Below are 18,085 nucleotides of genomic sequence, written 5' to 3' on the forward strand. Positions count from 1 at the left end.
GTGGGGATACCTGAGCATGGGCCTACACTTTCAACTGCGTCTGTAATGAACAATTCAAGAGTTGTGGTCGGTGGACGGGACATAGGTTGTCAAATCGTAAAAGTCGAAAGGTCCTTCTAGGCAAACCACAATGCTGTAATGTTTGAAGAACTAAATGTGTACACCGCAAAATAAGAAATAGGATTCTTCAACTTGTGTAATGTATAAACTTTGTATCGGGTTTTCTCCGCAAACGAAAAACAAACCAGCAAAAACATCGTATTCACTTTTCATACAATGATCTGAAGAATAATACGGATAAATAGCTGGTTCTATCACCGGGGAATATCTGATAGGATTGACCACTTACTTTGATGTGTCCCGATATTTTTATATCTATCTTGCACATTCGACATGCTGATTTTAGTCGTTGGCCTGGTAGAGATAGAAAGTCCGAATTTGGTGGAGGAGGTAAAAGATTCTTTATGCTATTTTAAAACCATATGACGACAATATGTCAAGAATTCTTTCGAACTTGCTGACAACAAATGCAACGATGCAGCTTTGGGCTACCGATTGAGGCAAGTTGTGGAAAGTAAATTATATCGGTTTCCTTACGGCAAAGTAGTGTTTGAGTAAACACAGTCGTCCAGTACAGACCGTGGCGTCAATTACAATATTTAACGTTTCGCTCGATTCGATGGAAAACATTGATTAGATTTACATGAAAGATCTTTACACTACAGCATGTAGGCGTCGGACCTAGGTACTTATCCAAATAATAGCTACCTTAGGCTTGAGTTTAGTCGTCTTTGTTACCTGCAGAAAATAAAACCCAAAGAAAATGCACCTTAAGCTTGAAGTTAAATCGATGTACTTTGAGCATCAAACTTTCTGTAAAAGACCCGCACTGTTCGATAACTTTAACTACTATACCAGATTAAATTCCAAATACATATTATAGTCTTTTGCCCATCGAACGATCAAGTTCTTTGTCTCGCGTAACCGTTTTCTTTAATTTGAATCTGACATTCTGTGCAATATCATTACTAAGGTTAAAGTGCACATAAACGTGTCTCAAGTTATTATCATTTTCTGGCCCTGCCTTTTAATTCTGCCTCTGTAACCAATTTTAAAAATAGATTAATAGCTTAAGATATTTTCTAATGTCAATGTAGAATTGAATATTTACAACCTATTCATATGTGTTCTTGCAATAGCGAAAATTGGAACATTAGTATCCATTTCTACCTGCCGTAAAATATTATATCAATTCTCTTTACTTGATGCGAAGCACATGAAGTGTCAAAGTCATATGGTTTCATTAATGCATAAAGATAGGTCTATGCACCCAGGATCACATAGCTTTTTGTCAGATGTCAGTGGCTCGAATAATGTCCTGTCGTGAGGGCGTGTAAATGGACCTATTTGTCGACGCCGCAATTTGTTCTTTTGCGTGCGTTCATGCATAGACGGTCAAGTGTCTTTCCAAGGCAATTACATCGATCTTTTTCGTCAGCGGATTGCTCGTCTAACTCAACTGCATTTTGTATTTTCAAAATCCACGGTGTGTGCGTCTGTAGCTGACATGTACGGCTACAGCAGGTAAACGCTGGGTAATGTCGCTTATCATAGAAAAACAACAGCGGAAATGGAATGAACTTTGGGGCAGATTTCATTTACTCTTGTGGAATAGAGAGAATTCTGACTTGTCTGTTGGCGTTGTCCGCTTTCTGTAAATGTTTGCTAATTGAAAGAAAAGTTCATAAGCTAGACTCTGCTTCCTAAACAAAAATGGCCATACAAAATAACCTCCTTCGTGATTTCAGGAAAATGCCATGACTATTACGACTAACAAAAGTAATTAAAAAGCCTCTTTTATTTGTTACGACCAGAACTTGGAAATATGCATACTAATTGTCATGTACTTTCAATGGAAGGGTTTTAATCTAAAGACGTTCCAATCTTTTGGTAAAACATAGCATTCGACGAAACGTTTTTGTATGGTGTTCTGTAAATACATTCCAGGTTTCAGCCGCATATTGTATAATTGTTTGCCGTGTTGCATGGTCCTGTGGCGGCTCTATCTTTTCTTTTATATGACCAACTCTTATCTTCAGGATATAGGCCACCATTGTTAACACTCTGTGGCGGGGACAACTTTCCTTTGTCTCTGCGTGATGCCCGGCTCTCTTTACAGAAAATCTTTGTACGATCACATAATATACGAACAAAACTTGGTCTAGTTGATAGCTTGGTAACCACTTAATCGCCCTGTATCTATTGATATATAACTTTTCACCAAGATTTTAAAGAGAGTCTGACCACAAGAATACCCTACGCTTGAGTTGCTGTTGTATTGATTACTTCAAGGCTCTCACAAACATATCTTCGCTCGATCCTATTTTCGTGTCTAACTTGAGCCTCTATAGGGTGTGCGATCTTTGATCGGAGGTCTCCGCCCCAATGCTTCTGTGATGGTATTATTCAACACAGCCAAGTCCAAACAAGCTGCTCCTGTCAACATAACCTGCCGCCGAACCTTTCGGATCTTAGGGAGCAACAGAGGTTAAAGACAGTGTGGGAACCGGAGAACTATCAAACGTCATATATAATAGACTCACGGGCAGCTTTGTTCTGCTTTTCAATACATAGCAATAGAACATTGTTACTGAGGTACTGAGATCTACTAAGTGGGCGGTTGTTTATTTTGTTCTCCCGTTTACAAAAAATTCTGACCCGCATTGTGTCACTGTCTATTTAAGTCACAAAAGGAAACCTGCCTTCTATCATGATTGCAGCCCAGGGTTGTTCGTCGACACGTTTGTCACGTCAAGATGTGGCTATCTGTCTCGACGAGACAAGATAATTTGATTGAGTGAAGTTATACCAATAGCAGGACGCGCCCCGGTTTGATTGTCGGGTCAATGGTTGGACAAAGTAAACAAACAGGACTCTATAAGTGTACTGACATCTCTGACATTGCAAGTGAGAGCCGCGATAACATCTGGTTCGACGCAATTCGGTAGCCTAGTCGCGATTGACTCATTTGGTACATGAGAAGAGAAGGAGAATTAGTTTTGCAAAGCGGAGGATCAGTTCTACATGATGTGTATTAAAAGATTCATTTGGGCGATGTTGACGCACAAGTGCGAACAAATATGAAGTTAGTCTGTTGACACCAAATGCCGCCACAAGATGCATCCGTATTTCCATCCAAGCAACTGCTCAAATATAATGTGTGTAGAAATGAAAAGGGAGAGTAGCAGTAACGATTGATAATATTTTCATTATTTTTTCTCAAATAAAGCAAATCAACTCTCTTTTCTTTCTCCTTAACGAATGTTGAAATAGACATTATTTGTCTCGCGGACACAAGGCATTGTAAACAATGTTGTTGTTGATAAGTTCACACTTCTCTGGGCTTGAATTCAGCTGTCAATAATCACACCGGACATTTCACAGATAGAGGCTGTGTTGGAAAGTCGAGCGCAACTGAAAGCAGGGAAACGAGAAACTATGTTTTACAGACAATAAAAATGATAGAAAACACATCAAAAGGTTAACATCTTCAGCCCATATAGCCATCCATCGATGATTTTATGCTATTGGTTTGTCGTTACCCCAACATAAGTTCAATAATCTGTCAGAACTCGAAAAAGAAGAGTTTAGAAAATTCAAAGTAATAGTTTCTGCCGTTTTGATGAAACCGACAAAGTTCAATGACCTTTGGTATCGATAAAGAAGGCTTTCATCAAGGACTGCTGGCTTATATTCATTCACTCTTTTAAAAAACTTTTTAGCACATCTGTAGGAAATCCAATGAGGTTATTTACAGACTGCTGAGGAAATACTCTCTTATCGGTCACACATAATAATAAATGATTCTCCGAATGCTGCCAATGTATTCATGTTTGGTATGCGATCGCATATCGAACATAGGGCTTCTCTATTCTCATTATTCCGTGAAAGGAGTGAAATTCCTGCGCATTTCATAGCGTAAAAGACATGTTTTGTCGCTTTGCGTCTCTTTGGTAATTTCGGAACATTAATCACCGTCTATCTACGATCTAAGATCTTAGCTTTTATTTGAGTGTCCTTTTAACCCTTTTCGGCGGTAGATGGAGCATAAGATAAAAATTGACAATTCTTTATCGTGCCGAGATGAACCTAGGGTTTATACAATCTTGTCACATTACGTCAATAATGATGCTAAGTATACGGGCTGGATGACGAGTCTACCTACCGGAGAGTAAAACCGGAGAGTAAGAAAGAATTTAAAATTTCCATGTGTGCCTTACGAGACGTAAAGCAAGATCTCGCTGAAAACGCACAATAAATAAATTTGCCAGTGGAAGACGAATCATCTGACCAAAATATACCTGTTTGGGTTTCGATCGAGTTTCATTACTCGGTGTTTTCTCTTACACGGAGAAACACTAAGAAGGTGAGAGGGCCAGCTTATAGTATTAGATAGCTATTCCACCGTATGAGAAAATTAAAGAAGCTGAAACGAAAATGTAAAAGCGAATTCTAATTTTTCTTCTCTTGCCTGTGACGTGTCAAACCGAAGGAAAGTAATTCAGTGAATGGTCGTGTTACGGGAAATGGAAAAAGCAGCGAAGTATGATTACTTTTCAAACTGAGCAGTTTGACATTTCGTGACCGATCTCAAGAATCAGCGAGTAACCTCTTTAAGTTATATGTCTGTGAAATACCAAGGGTTATACCGTGCTTGACATTTTATCCCAATGCTTTTGTGTAAGAGTTTAAGTTACAATTTCACTGAGAGTTTTAGTTACTGCTGTTGAACGACATTAATCCACTATGATGTGTTAAAATATAAACACAGGGGCTTGCTTGTGAACTTTTTGTCTATTAGATAAATTGTTCAGTTTTACGTGGGTTGCCGACCAAACTTGTAACTTTTAGACGAGTTCAAAGTTCACACGTAAATGTAACTTAATGGACTTTTGTGCAGTAAGTAGGTCAACAAGTAGCAACCTTGTTGATGGACAATGGAGACACACGATGACTTTGCCGATAATGTTCAACACTGAACAGTCTAGCTTTGACTAGGTTTGCTATATGGGAATTCCATTCATGAAAGCGTTGCTTCAGATAATTAGATAGATTTGCAGCTAAAGTTTAATGAGAAGTTTATTTACATTTTATGTAAAATATTGCAAGATATTGGTGAAGGGATCATCTATTTATTATGACTGCAGCGCAAATCGGTCTTTAATATGGAATACACATACGATGGAAATACATCATATTGTCAGTTTGGCAAAATTTGAGACGGTACGAAACGTCGCCGACGAACCCCCTCCTCAATAAATAAATTTTTCCTTTTGCATCAGTTGGGCTTAATTAACTCAAGATTATCATGAGATATGACATATTTTACATGACATATAAGATGAATAATTTTTATAAATTTATGAGAAAAATTAGAGGTACATCATGCTGGTCAAACAATTTTTCCAATCAATACATCTGTATTTCACTCCATGAGGTTACGATAAACCTACAAATGTGGCCTCGATCTAATACACACAAATATATACTTGATGGGCGCTGGAAAAAGCCTATCAGCGTCGTATTATATCTAACGTGTTCCACATTTTTGTAACTACTCTGTTCGTGTCGGCTGTAGTGAATATTGGTTTTCTTCCAATCGCTGGTTTATCGTGCAGTAATGGTTTTAGCTACATTGTACCACTCTGGCAGGCTTTCCCGTTCAACAGTTAATTGAACAATTTTATTTAAAATATTAAATACTGATCACTGCACACAGAAGTCATTCTTTTTAAAGCACGCAACTTTCAAAAATTATGAAATGACTTGATCACGTGACAACAATAGTGAGACTGGTGCTAACTTAGTATATTCCAAACTGTCAGGCCAGAACTGAGAGAATGATGATGACGCATGCAGCTTTGTTTACTTCCACACTCAAAACCCGATTTTTTATGTATGCTCGAATTTGCCCATTCTTCCTTACTGTACTGCAGAGACATTTGGACTCAGCAGTGGTATCTGAGCCTTCACATATACCAAATGCACACGCAAAAATGCTATGTATTCAAATGTCTGTCATATGTTTCTGATTCTTTATGCTAACCAGAATAACAAGCTGGTCAAATAGCCACTAACATTTTGTTCATGCGAGAAGGATGCCGATACTAGATTCCATGCGTCACAGCTTCAATTTGGAACATATGCAAGGACACCTTCATATCAAGAAATCCTGTTCAGTTTATTTTTCACGTTTCTCATAATATTTCTCGCATTTTTTTGATATAGTCATATGCAAGACTTGGCTCATTAACAACCATTAGTTGTTCTGCCCCTTTATATATATGTGTCTTATGGATTCCAAGAAAGACATCTGATTCTCCGATTTTTCGATTTGCATGTTTCATCTTGAAAAATGTCAACTTGTTCTCACTTACATATACATCTACAACTATGTCTTCATATTCCACTTATTCTCATAGAATTGAAATTAGAAACATCACGTGACTCAAGTCTTGTTGTATTTTGCAATATTCCTCATCTTGGATTATGGCAGAGTTAAGTTAACTTGAAATTCGATGTTCATAGTTTGCAGCATGAAAAAGTTCTAAAATTAGCGTTGAAAGGAGGCAGTTTTGCTCAAGTGAATTTTGCACTTTGACGAATGAATTGAAGGCTCACCCATTTTCATTCCACTCGTAAACCAAGTTTCAAGTACGCCGTAATTGCCACCGACGAAAAGCAATTACAGGAGATCAGAACGGCTCTGGACGGCAGTAGTGAGAGAACTACACCTCTGGCATCGAATTGCAAACGACTTGAATGTCGTTCTGCAATTAGGTCAACCCAAGTTTTTACCTGCAAAATGATCCTCCAAGGCGTTTAGCCAATAAGGTATGGCGCCTTACACGACGTAACAATCGCAGACATTCCCGAAAGGCGCTCAGGGCACTCTTCCTTGAAATCGTTAGACACTCATCCCGGGGGAGCAACTGGCGACACCGGAGGAGATGGTATTGTATTTGCACAACTGCACCCTTCGAAATCTGTAGAAGTGAAGTACCATTTATCAAAAAATGTTCTCGTAAGGTGAATGCAATAAACCGAGATAACGTGAACACCCATACATGCATTATTTCACCTCTCTCTCTCTCTCTCTCTCTCTCTCTCTCTCTCTCTCTCTCTCACACACACACACACACATAATTGAAGTGCTGTTGTACCAAAAAATTACCACTTGAGGAGACAACACACGTGACTTTATATTGTTTTTAAATCGAATTTGAATGATCTTATGATCTTCATTCATTGCTAAATCATAGTTGTTTTAAATGTAGGCATGCCGACATCATGTTTACATCATTATCGTCATGTACATCATCTTGGCCACACAGACCCAGACAGGCACTCAGACACAGACACAGGCACACACAGACTCACACACATGTACATGCAGAGAGAGAGAGAGAGAGAGAGAGAGAGAGAGAGAGAAGAGAGAGAGAGAGAGAGAGAGAGAGAGAGAGAGAGAGAGAGAGAGAGAGAGAGAGAGAGAGAGAGACTGCGTAGTTGTTCAAGACCAACATAGTTCACTGAACGTCTCACTTTATGTATGAAAAATTAGCCTTTAAAGGTCGCCAAGAACTATTAGCATTACATTACGGAGTAAAATACACACTGGACGATGTTAATGACTTGATTTACAGAACTATTTGACGAAATGTTTGCATTTTGTCGCTGACTTATATGGTTTAAGTACTTTAAGTACTTTTACAGTTTGTTGGAAAGAAGCGTAAGACATTTTGTATATTTCATTCTCATACATATATCAATCTATGATGGATAGAATTCGCTGTATCAATACATCGGCTAGTCTGATCATTGCAGCAAATCTTTTGTGCAAAGCTATTTTATAGGACGCGGGTGACTGAAACCATTGACCTTTCAACTTTTCTTTTTACAGTTATTTAGTTCGTGAGTCCGCTATATTATATGTGTTATCTAGCGCTGAATACGTTCTATCACTATAACATCAGACATTACTTTGTTTTTATCTTATGTGAATTATTTATAACTTAAATGCATTGAAGCGTATTGATTTAGTCCTACAGACTAGCAACCTGGCATTTTTAAACTTTCAATTCGAAGTAAATGTGGAGCCAGTACTTTTAACGATCTTCAGGACAATAACAACCGGGTTACGTTTGATTTTCAATAGCGGTAGGGGTAGTTCAGCAACACGAAGCACAATGTGCGCTGGACCAAATCCCATGAAGAACCCCTGAATTAAGTGTTTGATACAGTTTACATCATATTGATTTGATTGGTGTCTTTAAGTGACGAGTGATTTGTAAGGAACACCGAGTGTTTTGTCAGCGTTATTTGAAGGACACTCTAGCTAGGAAAGGAACATTTGTACGTGAAACGGCGAAATAAATATTAAACACATCTCGTGACAAATATGGAAGGATGTTTTTGGAAAGGAGAACCTAACGCTTAGCTGTATTTCACACATATTCCTCTGCCTGTATCTTCTTGAGCATATAGCAACTATAGCAGCTGTAAGGATATCTTGTCAAAGGAAAGGATATACATTACCAGGCAAAACAAGGCTATTTCCCTGACAGCTTGAAACACAATCTGACATCCGCATCTCTCGACTTTATCTTTCCTGCTATCTTAAAAATATCCTTGTCAGACTAAAAGACACACAATAGCGTTGGTTGGAGACTGAAGTAGGATGGCGCCAAGGCTTTGTTGTTCTGTTGTCACCCCGAGTCGACGTTTGCTCACTTCAGTTGCTCTTTAGATTGTTGTGATTGCCCTCACGCCGGAATACAAACAGCGTGTCCCCACTCCATTACTGAGGAAATTAAAATTGCTTCTCACAAACATTGAAACAAGGTTGCGAAAACACGATTTGTGTAAAACCTATTTGTCGAGACGACACAAGAATTCCGATGCGTTTGCGAGGAAATTGGGGATACTCACAATTCCAATACGCACGCGTTAACATGCATTTGATTTTGGATGGTTGCGATACTAGCCCTTGGTCACTCATAAAGGAATGTTCAAGAAGAGCAAAAAGTAACCCAGGTGTTCTAACTACATATCAAATGTACATACATGTGGACACTCTGTGTACCGTGTAGATCAATTTTCACGGGCACCCTATTTGCAGATAAGTAATACTTTCAACAGGCACGGTGTATAACAAATAAAAACACTGGCCATGAATCATCCTTAAAAAACGGAAAATCATGTTACCTTTCGGCAAACATTCCAGGCTTTAATAGCTGCTTCTTAGCAAACATCATTTGTTTTTTAGATTGCGCTTTCTTCACACACTTCTCACATCGAGGTAAGCAAAATATGCATTTTCTGAGTATATAATCCATCACATGGAGATATTCATATTGGCTGTAGATCCTTGAATTCAAGTACGCTCGTTGATATACTCCCAAGCAATACAATCTGATTTGAATTATTAAGCAACTCTTGTCGATTATCAATCAATTCAAAGTAACATCAGCTATCATATCATTTGTACCGATTTCGCCTTCAATTTTTTATAACACGCAGAAGAGGTAGCAAGGAGACAAGCCAAATCGTTGCCCGCAGGATCTTACAAGGTGCAAATGAATTCTCATCCACGTAATTTTGCATTAGAGTCAAAGATCCCCAAAGAATTTTCACAAATAATTATTTTCCGATATAAAATTACAAAATTCTTTATTTAGTACCAGCCCTTCAGACATGATAAGGTATGCAGGGTTTAAGAATAACGTTCCGTATATACACCTTGTTCGTCATTTGTATACTGTATTCGAGTCAATCAATAATTGCAACATTATACAGAACTACCGAGCCCGTTTGTAACATTTCATATCATGGATGTAGTAGCAAGATGAATAACAATTGTGGGTCATATAGGCTGAAGGATGCCTTTCAAGGGTCGAAGCATAGATCGTCAGTCATTTTGATTGCTCTTCGATATATCTGACATAACTCATCTTGAATAATGCTTTTTGGGCAAGCTTATTCTTGTATCCTTTTGGACATAATAACATCCCCGTACATTGATTTAACTTTTAAAACGGTATTAAATAAAAATAAGGTGATGGCAATTCACTGAAAAATACACAAGTTTGCACCGTTTAGCAAACGGAACTCCTCGAACGAAAAAAATCACTTCAAAAGATGAAATACTAGCACCTCCCAACGTTGCAAAGCATGTCATCTATATGGATCTCAACTTGCATGTTAGTAATTTCTTTAATGCGTGTCCAATCAGGAAGGTACAATCATAGAATTGAAGGTTTTCGATGATACGAACAGTAGCAGACAATTCTGCATATCTGAATCTTTGAATACTCACTTTTATGACTTAATGGAACACCATCTCGTCGTCATTTTGCTCACTCTTAATCACTACATTCACATGGAAATGCTGTAATGTCAGTTTCCTTGATTAACTCGCTCTACGAGCAAATATTTGTTAAGGATAAAACACATGGACATCACGAACAGTTGTAATCGTTTAAGCTTAACTGCGTATATAGATGAAGCAGAATATGTCACATCATGTTAGTACAAGCGTATAATAATTCATGTACCAATTTGGCCTAGAAAGCAAGACATAAAGTGAGAATTGCCATTAAATGTTAGGATGGCAATATTTGTATCAAACAACAGCAACGAAGGCTTGGATTCTCTACCATGACATGGATGTTTGTCCAATGTGCAGAGTATTGATGAGAAGGTAATGGACGCATTCGATAAAACGGTTTGTCTTTCATTTTTCATTGATAGACTTCTTCATATACGGGAGACCATCATCACTAGCATGAATATATGCGCATAACAGAATTAGATATTCAATTCAACGAAAACTCCTGAATGTTTTGAATATTGGAGGCATTTACACATAATTGGTTTTGCTGAAATTTGACAATTGATGTTGTTTGTAATGTATAGATATCCAACACTCTAGTATTCAAATTGTCAACTGGTGAGCACGAAAATTATACACAAGAAGCTATTATCTAATTCCATTTGAACAATTTAAATATGGCTTTTCGCTTCTCCACCCATACGTGCTATTTATTCTTCACGAAATGATCTCCACTTATCATTCAGCATCGACATTTACGGTGTTACAAAATCCAGCCGGGTATCTAGCATGAAGCACGTCGACGGACAATTCACTGGCCCGTATTTCCAGGGCGAGTAATTTCCATTTTGTGTCCCAGGCACCCCAAGGGTCAGATTTTTTTCTGTTCTTCGTCTTCTACCATTTCAAGATTATACTATGACTGCAATTCCATTAGTAATGTATATGCCGTACGTCCCTGGTAATGTTCAATAGCAATTGAAATATTATATTGCTTGTAATTAAGTTCGTCGGAAAACACACCTGCCGAGCTAAAGAAAAACAATCTAGATAAATCATCACGCTTGAAATCAATATTTTTTTTCATTACTCCTTTCATCTCTTGGCATCTTATTTGTTAGCCATCGCGCCGGCTCACTTGGTTGGAGTTTTGACACAATCCTTGTGAAATCGATGGACGATAATAAACCTGGCATCTGTCATTCTTCTCCGTCAATTCGCTAGCATCGCGTGCGGACCATTGCAAAAATCAATGTAAACTGACATGCTAATGTCGCGCAAGGTGATTTGTACTCCGTGTGTTCTGTCGAGTCTCATTCGTCTACCTGGAAAAAGTACAGAAACATATGAAAACCCTCTATGTTTAAAGAACCCTCGTAATCGTCAAATTTTGTTCACAGTCGTCTATAGCATGAATTCTCCCATGTTTTTAGCAGTTATAGAAAGGCTTGAAAGCACTATTCGCTAACATGATTCTACGACGCATACGTGAATCCCTAGCATTTCAAACGTTAAGCGGCAGTATTTTTAAAGGACCGGTTACAAAAGTCTAAATGTGGGGTTCCTATCAAATCTAATCTGCAAAATCATGTAGGAATACATTGTGATGGCGTTTTCAAAACATGAATGCAAAACGCGGGGCATCAATTCAAACGCAGATCTTTGTTATCGAGAGAAAAGTACATTCATAGTATGGCGTTTTCCCATGACTTCATCCAAATATCTCTCAACGATGAGGGGCCAATTTGGCAAAATTGGCTGCTCCCTTTTTGTAGGCAGTGAACAGAAAACGAGCTCGAATAGCTGGTCAAACGAGTAACCGTGTAATTTAATGTAGGGCATATCACTATGCCGACTTCAGTTGACCCTAGGAGCCTAAGCTGACAAAAGCAGTAGTTATTGCTACAGTGGTACACCAGATAACACTCGAGCAACCAACTTTACGATTTGATACTGGTAAATTCACAACATGGTATTTGTCTTTAAGGTTAATTCAGACATCATCATCATTTTCACTTACGACTGTACCATTTACAGTCTGAGGACTGTTTAGTCGAGCTAATGTTGCTTTTAAGATAGGGTAATGTTTTGGCACATCACGACATTATTTATATTCACTTCACTGAAATATGATGATCATTTTATATGATGTTAAAACACATTATTATGAGTACGGACTTCCAATGAAATTGTAATGAATATTTATTTATTTACTTATTTATTTACACTTTTATTGAGCGACCGAGTTACCCAAAGAGTTATTTTCATCGGGGCTCAAATATACAGAGAAGTAAAGGAGCAGAATATCAATACAACGAGCAAAAATCTCAATACAAAGAACGAAAATAATTACAGAGGAACATTTTCTTTTATGAATTGTTTCACTTTCACCTTAAACGTTGTTATATTTGGAGCATGTCTTAATGCACCGGGTAAAGAATTCCAGACTTGCGATGATCGATATTTAAAACTTCTCTGACCCATACATATATTTGCTTTGGGAATATTAAAATCCATTTTTTCTAGAGAACGTGTATAATATTGGTGAATTCTACTTCGGAAGATTAACATATCTGAAAGATATTGCGGAGCATTACCTGTCACACAGTTAAATGTTAAAATTGCAAGGAAATAATAAATTCTTTGTCTTACTGACATAACATTGAATACAGAAAACAATTCAACAGAAGGAAAATCATAGGGCAATTAAAAAAGTACACGCAAAGCTCTCTTCTGCAGTATAAAAAGTTTCTCCAGATTTTTCTCAATCGTGTTAGCCCATACTACGCAACAAGAATCTAATGTGCTTTGAATTAAGCCATAGTATAGAATATACGATAATAAATGGGTATAAAAGAGCGTACTCTGCGTAAAAGACCAATTCTTTTGCTCAACGATGTACACATGCAATTTTTTATGATCATTCCAAGATAAGCTTTCATCAAGAGTTACACAAGACCTTTGCAGATGAAACACATGGTATAGAAAATCCATGACTGTCTACAGATAACGAAACATCACGATCACTTAAACAATTTAATCTATAAAGAGTTGTAATCAAAAGACTCTTAGTTTTCTTAATGCACACGGAGCCATAACTTAGACAAGTCATGCCAGACGTTCAGCATGTCAGAATAATATTGACATATATAGTAATGGCCGATGAATCTTTGGGTTTGTTAGCTACTTGCGACACATTGACCAAACTTAAAAACAATTGAAGCGGAAACATGTTAGCTTCTAGATGCTCACTCTTCATGTGATGCTTTCACAGCCTTCAGTCAAGGAAAACGAAAGAGAGTTTGCATTATTACTATGCTGTCGCTCTTATCTTTGGCTGGACAATCATGCCGACGGTCGAAATGTTTGCCTTTAATCCATTATTATCACAAAAGCACGGACATGTGCTCCCATGAATAGTTTCAATTATGTCATGCTAGCCTTAAAATATTACATTAGTCCTCCTAAGTTCACACGATATGATTTTAAATTCCCTGCCTTTAAAGAATGAATCAATGACTTAATCTAATAGTGTGAAGCTTTCTCTTGTTCATTGCATCTTCTCTAACCCAAGTGAAAGTGACTATATGTATCGTGATTATTTTGATGTTTAAGACATGTTGCGCATAAGTCCGTTCTATTTACCTGGTAATTGCACATCGGTCGTAGTAGTTTTACGATCATCACTTTATCACAATTCTCTCGATGGTTATCGCAAAATTGTAAATGAATCCTAGCTGCCTTTAATCTTAAGGGCCGTGGATTATTAAAGCATGCACGAAAGTTGGAAGTGCGAAGATCCAATCCAGCCTCATTCTGTATCATACCTACAATCGGTAATTACGTGGCTATGAATATACGGTGTTTTTCACAACATACAGCATCCAGTCACCTAGTGGGGAAGCAACAGACAGAAATACTCGGCAAAATCACGCATAAAATCCCACCACCACTGGCATACCCCCCTCTAAAATCAATTTTTGTTCAGCGCCAACTCGACAATAACGCAATGCATTCAAATGTTTGTTACTTTATTTTACACCGTGCATTGAACCACATATATGCCAAAAGAATGGTATAGCACAGGTGCCGCACTGGCCTGATACACGCCAAAAAGTATAGCGCGATATTTTGCGTTACAGTAAAACGTGGAGCGAGATGTTAATATGAAAACATTTAGTGCGATTTTTGCGCACGGTAATCGAAATACAGCCAACCCCCCAAAACGTGGAAGTTACGTTTGGCGTGCGCGTGTTTTAATTATCCACGGCCCCTTAGTCGTCTGAATGTCGATGCTATACATTAGTTATTGACATTGTATGTTACAATTCTCGCATAAACCTTCATTTTGCAGTTAGGTAATATGAACTTCGAAATTGAAAGACAACTTTACTACATACAATCTCATACAGTTATCCTTGTATCTCTTTGTAGTATCAAAACAGAATCAAAAGACTAACAGTAATGTATGTACGACAGCAAGTTGCGTCCACACTGGTAAGTCAAACAAGACCATGTTATGACCAGAAAATCTATCAAACGTCAAACAAACTATGATATGTATAGAGAATAATATCATGTTTATATAGAATGTTATTTTTATATATTTGTACATTATTACATTATTCTTATTATATATATATCCATGATAATTCTACAAAACGTATTATTTTTTTACTTTGTAGACGTCTTTGTTTGTATGTGATATATAATATATATATATATATATATATATATATATATATATATATATATATATATATATATATATATATATATATATAATCCTAAGGTATTTTTCTTTGTTTAAAGTCATCGTATACGAGTGTTTTTCGCGGAGCCGTACAACTTTGAGCCGAAAGCGAGAAGTTGTGCGGCTCCGCAAAAACACGAGTGTACGATGACGTCAAACAGAGAAAAATTCCATGGGATTATATATTTCTCACTTGAACAGTCTTCTTCTTTTTCTTTTGACGTAGATTGATCAAAATCATTGTAACAAATTGCATGAATTTTGTCGCGAATATATATATATATATATATATATATATATATATATACAATATATCATAGACCGTGAAAGTCAGAATCGCAATTCAGTTACTTTGTCACTCCAACAAAGCCCGAGCTGTGTATATATTTACCTAATATTTACAACAGCTGTCTTGATAAATTGATGAGGTTTATACAAGTAGTAATAGGGAAGATGATGTTATTGAATGAATACCAAAAACTATTGCAAACCACAGCAAATGTACCTAAAAATATCACAAATAAGTGCTTTAACACTGTTAGTTTATATTTTCTCGAAATGTTACAGCCTCGGAACTCATGAAGAAAATGGACCTATCCGTGGATCCTTGCGTTGATTTTTACCAGTATGCCTGTGGAAAATGGGACAGGAACAACTTTATACCGGAGGATCAGTCAGTTTACGATATTTTCACTGAAATGAGGGACAAGGTTGATCTCATTGGCAAAACGTGAGTATCAATTACCACTTCGGTAAAATCAATATTATGACATACGCTTAATCCATTTTCTTTGTTGTTGTTGTTGTTGTTGTTGTTGTTGTGGTGGTGGTGGTGGTGTTTGTTTTTATTTATAGATGTTTATTAATAACATCTCGTATGCTTTCAATTATAAGTTTTATATCGTTTGCGGTATTTTAATCCATTAAGAACAACCTGTCCATAACTTATCTTTCCGGGGCATTTTCGTACTCTACATTGCAGTTGTGTTAAATTGACTTGCAACAAGTTCAGAAAAAAGGGTGTTTTCCTATCATTCTCTTAATGAGAGGTGGATGAGTATTCATTCGTTCGGATTACGTAACTGGAAATTGTTTCGGTATTAAAATTTTATGCTAATGATTCTTTATCAATGTGGAATGTTTATGTACCTCGCATCTTGCATTGTATACTATAATTTAGGATCATTGCATAGATAAAGCATTTTGCTCGAATATAAGATGATTATAAGTAACTGGAGCACTTGTGTTTCAAAAAAACGCCTTGAAAGCTAGGTCTCACACAAGAAAAAGAGGTTCTTTTTAGAAATTATAAAACGCATCCCAGGTTTTAACATATAAAAATATAAAAACTTGAAAACCAGATCTTTGCTGAATAGGTGTTTTTCGGTCGAGATTTATTTGTCATGCAAAGTTTGCATTATTTTACGCCCCTTTTTCTTCATAGGTCTTCTTGAAACAGAGAGCTCGATTGATGAACCTGAATTTATCGTAAAGGCAAAGACTTTCTATCGGTCGTGCCTCGATGAGGGTATGTATATCACAAATTGACACCAGTTTACTTAGTTTAGCGCTCTTTTCTATACGACAGCATTTGATAACGATTGAATTATTATCATAACATAACATAATATGTAAACAATTTTTATGATATAATTTAAACGTACTCAGATCTTGTTCTTGCTGAACTGAGACCAGAAAACGTTTTTCTCCATTGGCTATGTGTGATTTCTACCAGCGCTCAAATATGGCTAAACTTAATTTCCTCACGAGAGGCATGAGAGCAATATGACATAGATATGCTCGACAATTTATGCAAACTTTGGTAAAAAATTATTTGTTTCTGCTCATCTTCCGTGGCACTTCGAACACTACGCTAAGTATTTTTCTTGTTCTATGTGTGTTCGACAAAATCGTCGATATAGTCTTTTCAGAAAAAAAAACATCTGTCACATAAAGTGAATGACTCCTGATATCGTGTCAGAAAAAGCAATAGAATACTATAGCTGTCTGAAAGTGCCTTCCCTCTTTACCAATTTACATTTAAAGAAGGAAGGAAAAGCATTTCAGTCTATAAACAAAAACTATTGCTGTAATTTGTACCGAACTTGTGAAGAGTTGGGGAAAATGGAAATTGCATCACCTCGTCACTCTACTATGTGTAAAGAATGAGACACAAATTCCATTGTCTTATTTTTGTTCTAGCTCAAATTGAGAAGCACGGGAAGGAACCTATATTAGCATTCATCTCAGACTTAGGTGGCTGGCCGGTGATGAACAACAGTGAATTTGATGAAAAATCGTGGGATCTTGTGACAGTGCTGGGTAAATTACGCACGGACTATGACACAAAACCACTTATCGACACTTGGATCTCCGCAGATGATAAAGATTCCGATAGAAATATCATCTACGTAAGTATGCACTATTGCCTTCAAAATATAGCAGTCATCTTAGCTTGTTTGGTCCCACGCTCCAGAACTTTTCGGTTATTCATACTAGGATAATCTCATGAGGGGCGATTTTGTTTAGTAGGAAGACAGAATAGATTTCGTTTCATGCACAATCAAAACAAAAGGTCTTTGCTTTCTAGACTCAGTAAGGCGCACTTTATAATGTTACCTCTTAGCGTTGAGTTGTAATCTCTGTTAACCTAGCTGTTTTTCACTGCCATAAGTTCTTTCCAACACTGAAATGAACATAATGTTTGCAGGTGGATCAACCAGGTCTTGGAATGCCAAGTAGAGATTACTTTCTGAAAAACTCAACTGATAAGGTAAATATCGCAAAAATCACCATTCATTCACCGTCTTGATCTAAGAGGTTTCACTTCATGTTTGGAGATCCTGTAAAACTGCAAATTCATAATGTTATGATGGATTCAAATCAGCATAATTTGGCATGTCTCAACATGAATATAAATGCCATGCACTGTAAAACTTAGT

At 37.1% G+C, this 18,085-nt stretch overlaps 1 protein-coding gene across 4 annotated transcripts in view; it reads left to right on the plus strand.

Moving 5' to 3' along the window:
* LOC139137593 (neprilysin-1-like) overlaps positions 1–18,085 on the plus strand; it is a 65,847-nt gene that overhangs the window by 32,312 nt on the left and 15,450 nt on the right. For all 4 annotated transcript variants that reach the window (XM_070705777.1, XM_070705775.1, XM_070705776.1 and 1 more), the window contains 5 exons: positions 14,825–14,887; positions 15,711–15,873; positions 16,588–16,671; positions 17,346–17,554; positions 17,854–17,916. In XM_070705777.1, coding sequence (XP_070561878.1) covers positions 17,414–17,554; positions 17,854–17,916 — 204 coding nt within the window. In that variant the 5' untranslated portion in view covers positions 14,825–14,887; positions 15,711–15,873; positions 16,588–16,671; positions 17,346–17,413. The remainder of the gene's footprint in view (positions 1–14,824; positions 14,888–15,710; positions 15,874–16,587; positions 16,672–17,345; positions 17,555–17,853; positions 17,917–18,085) is intronic.

The sequence above is a fragment of the Ptychodera flava genome, chromosome 7, assembly GCF_041260155.1.
Source record: "Ptychodera flava strain L36383 chromosome 7, AS_Pfla_20210202, whole genome shotgun sequence".
Taxonomy (NCBI): domain Eukaryota; kingdom Metazoa; phylum Hemichordata; class Enteropneusta; family Ptychoderidae; genus Ptychodera; species Ptychodera flava.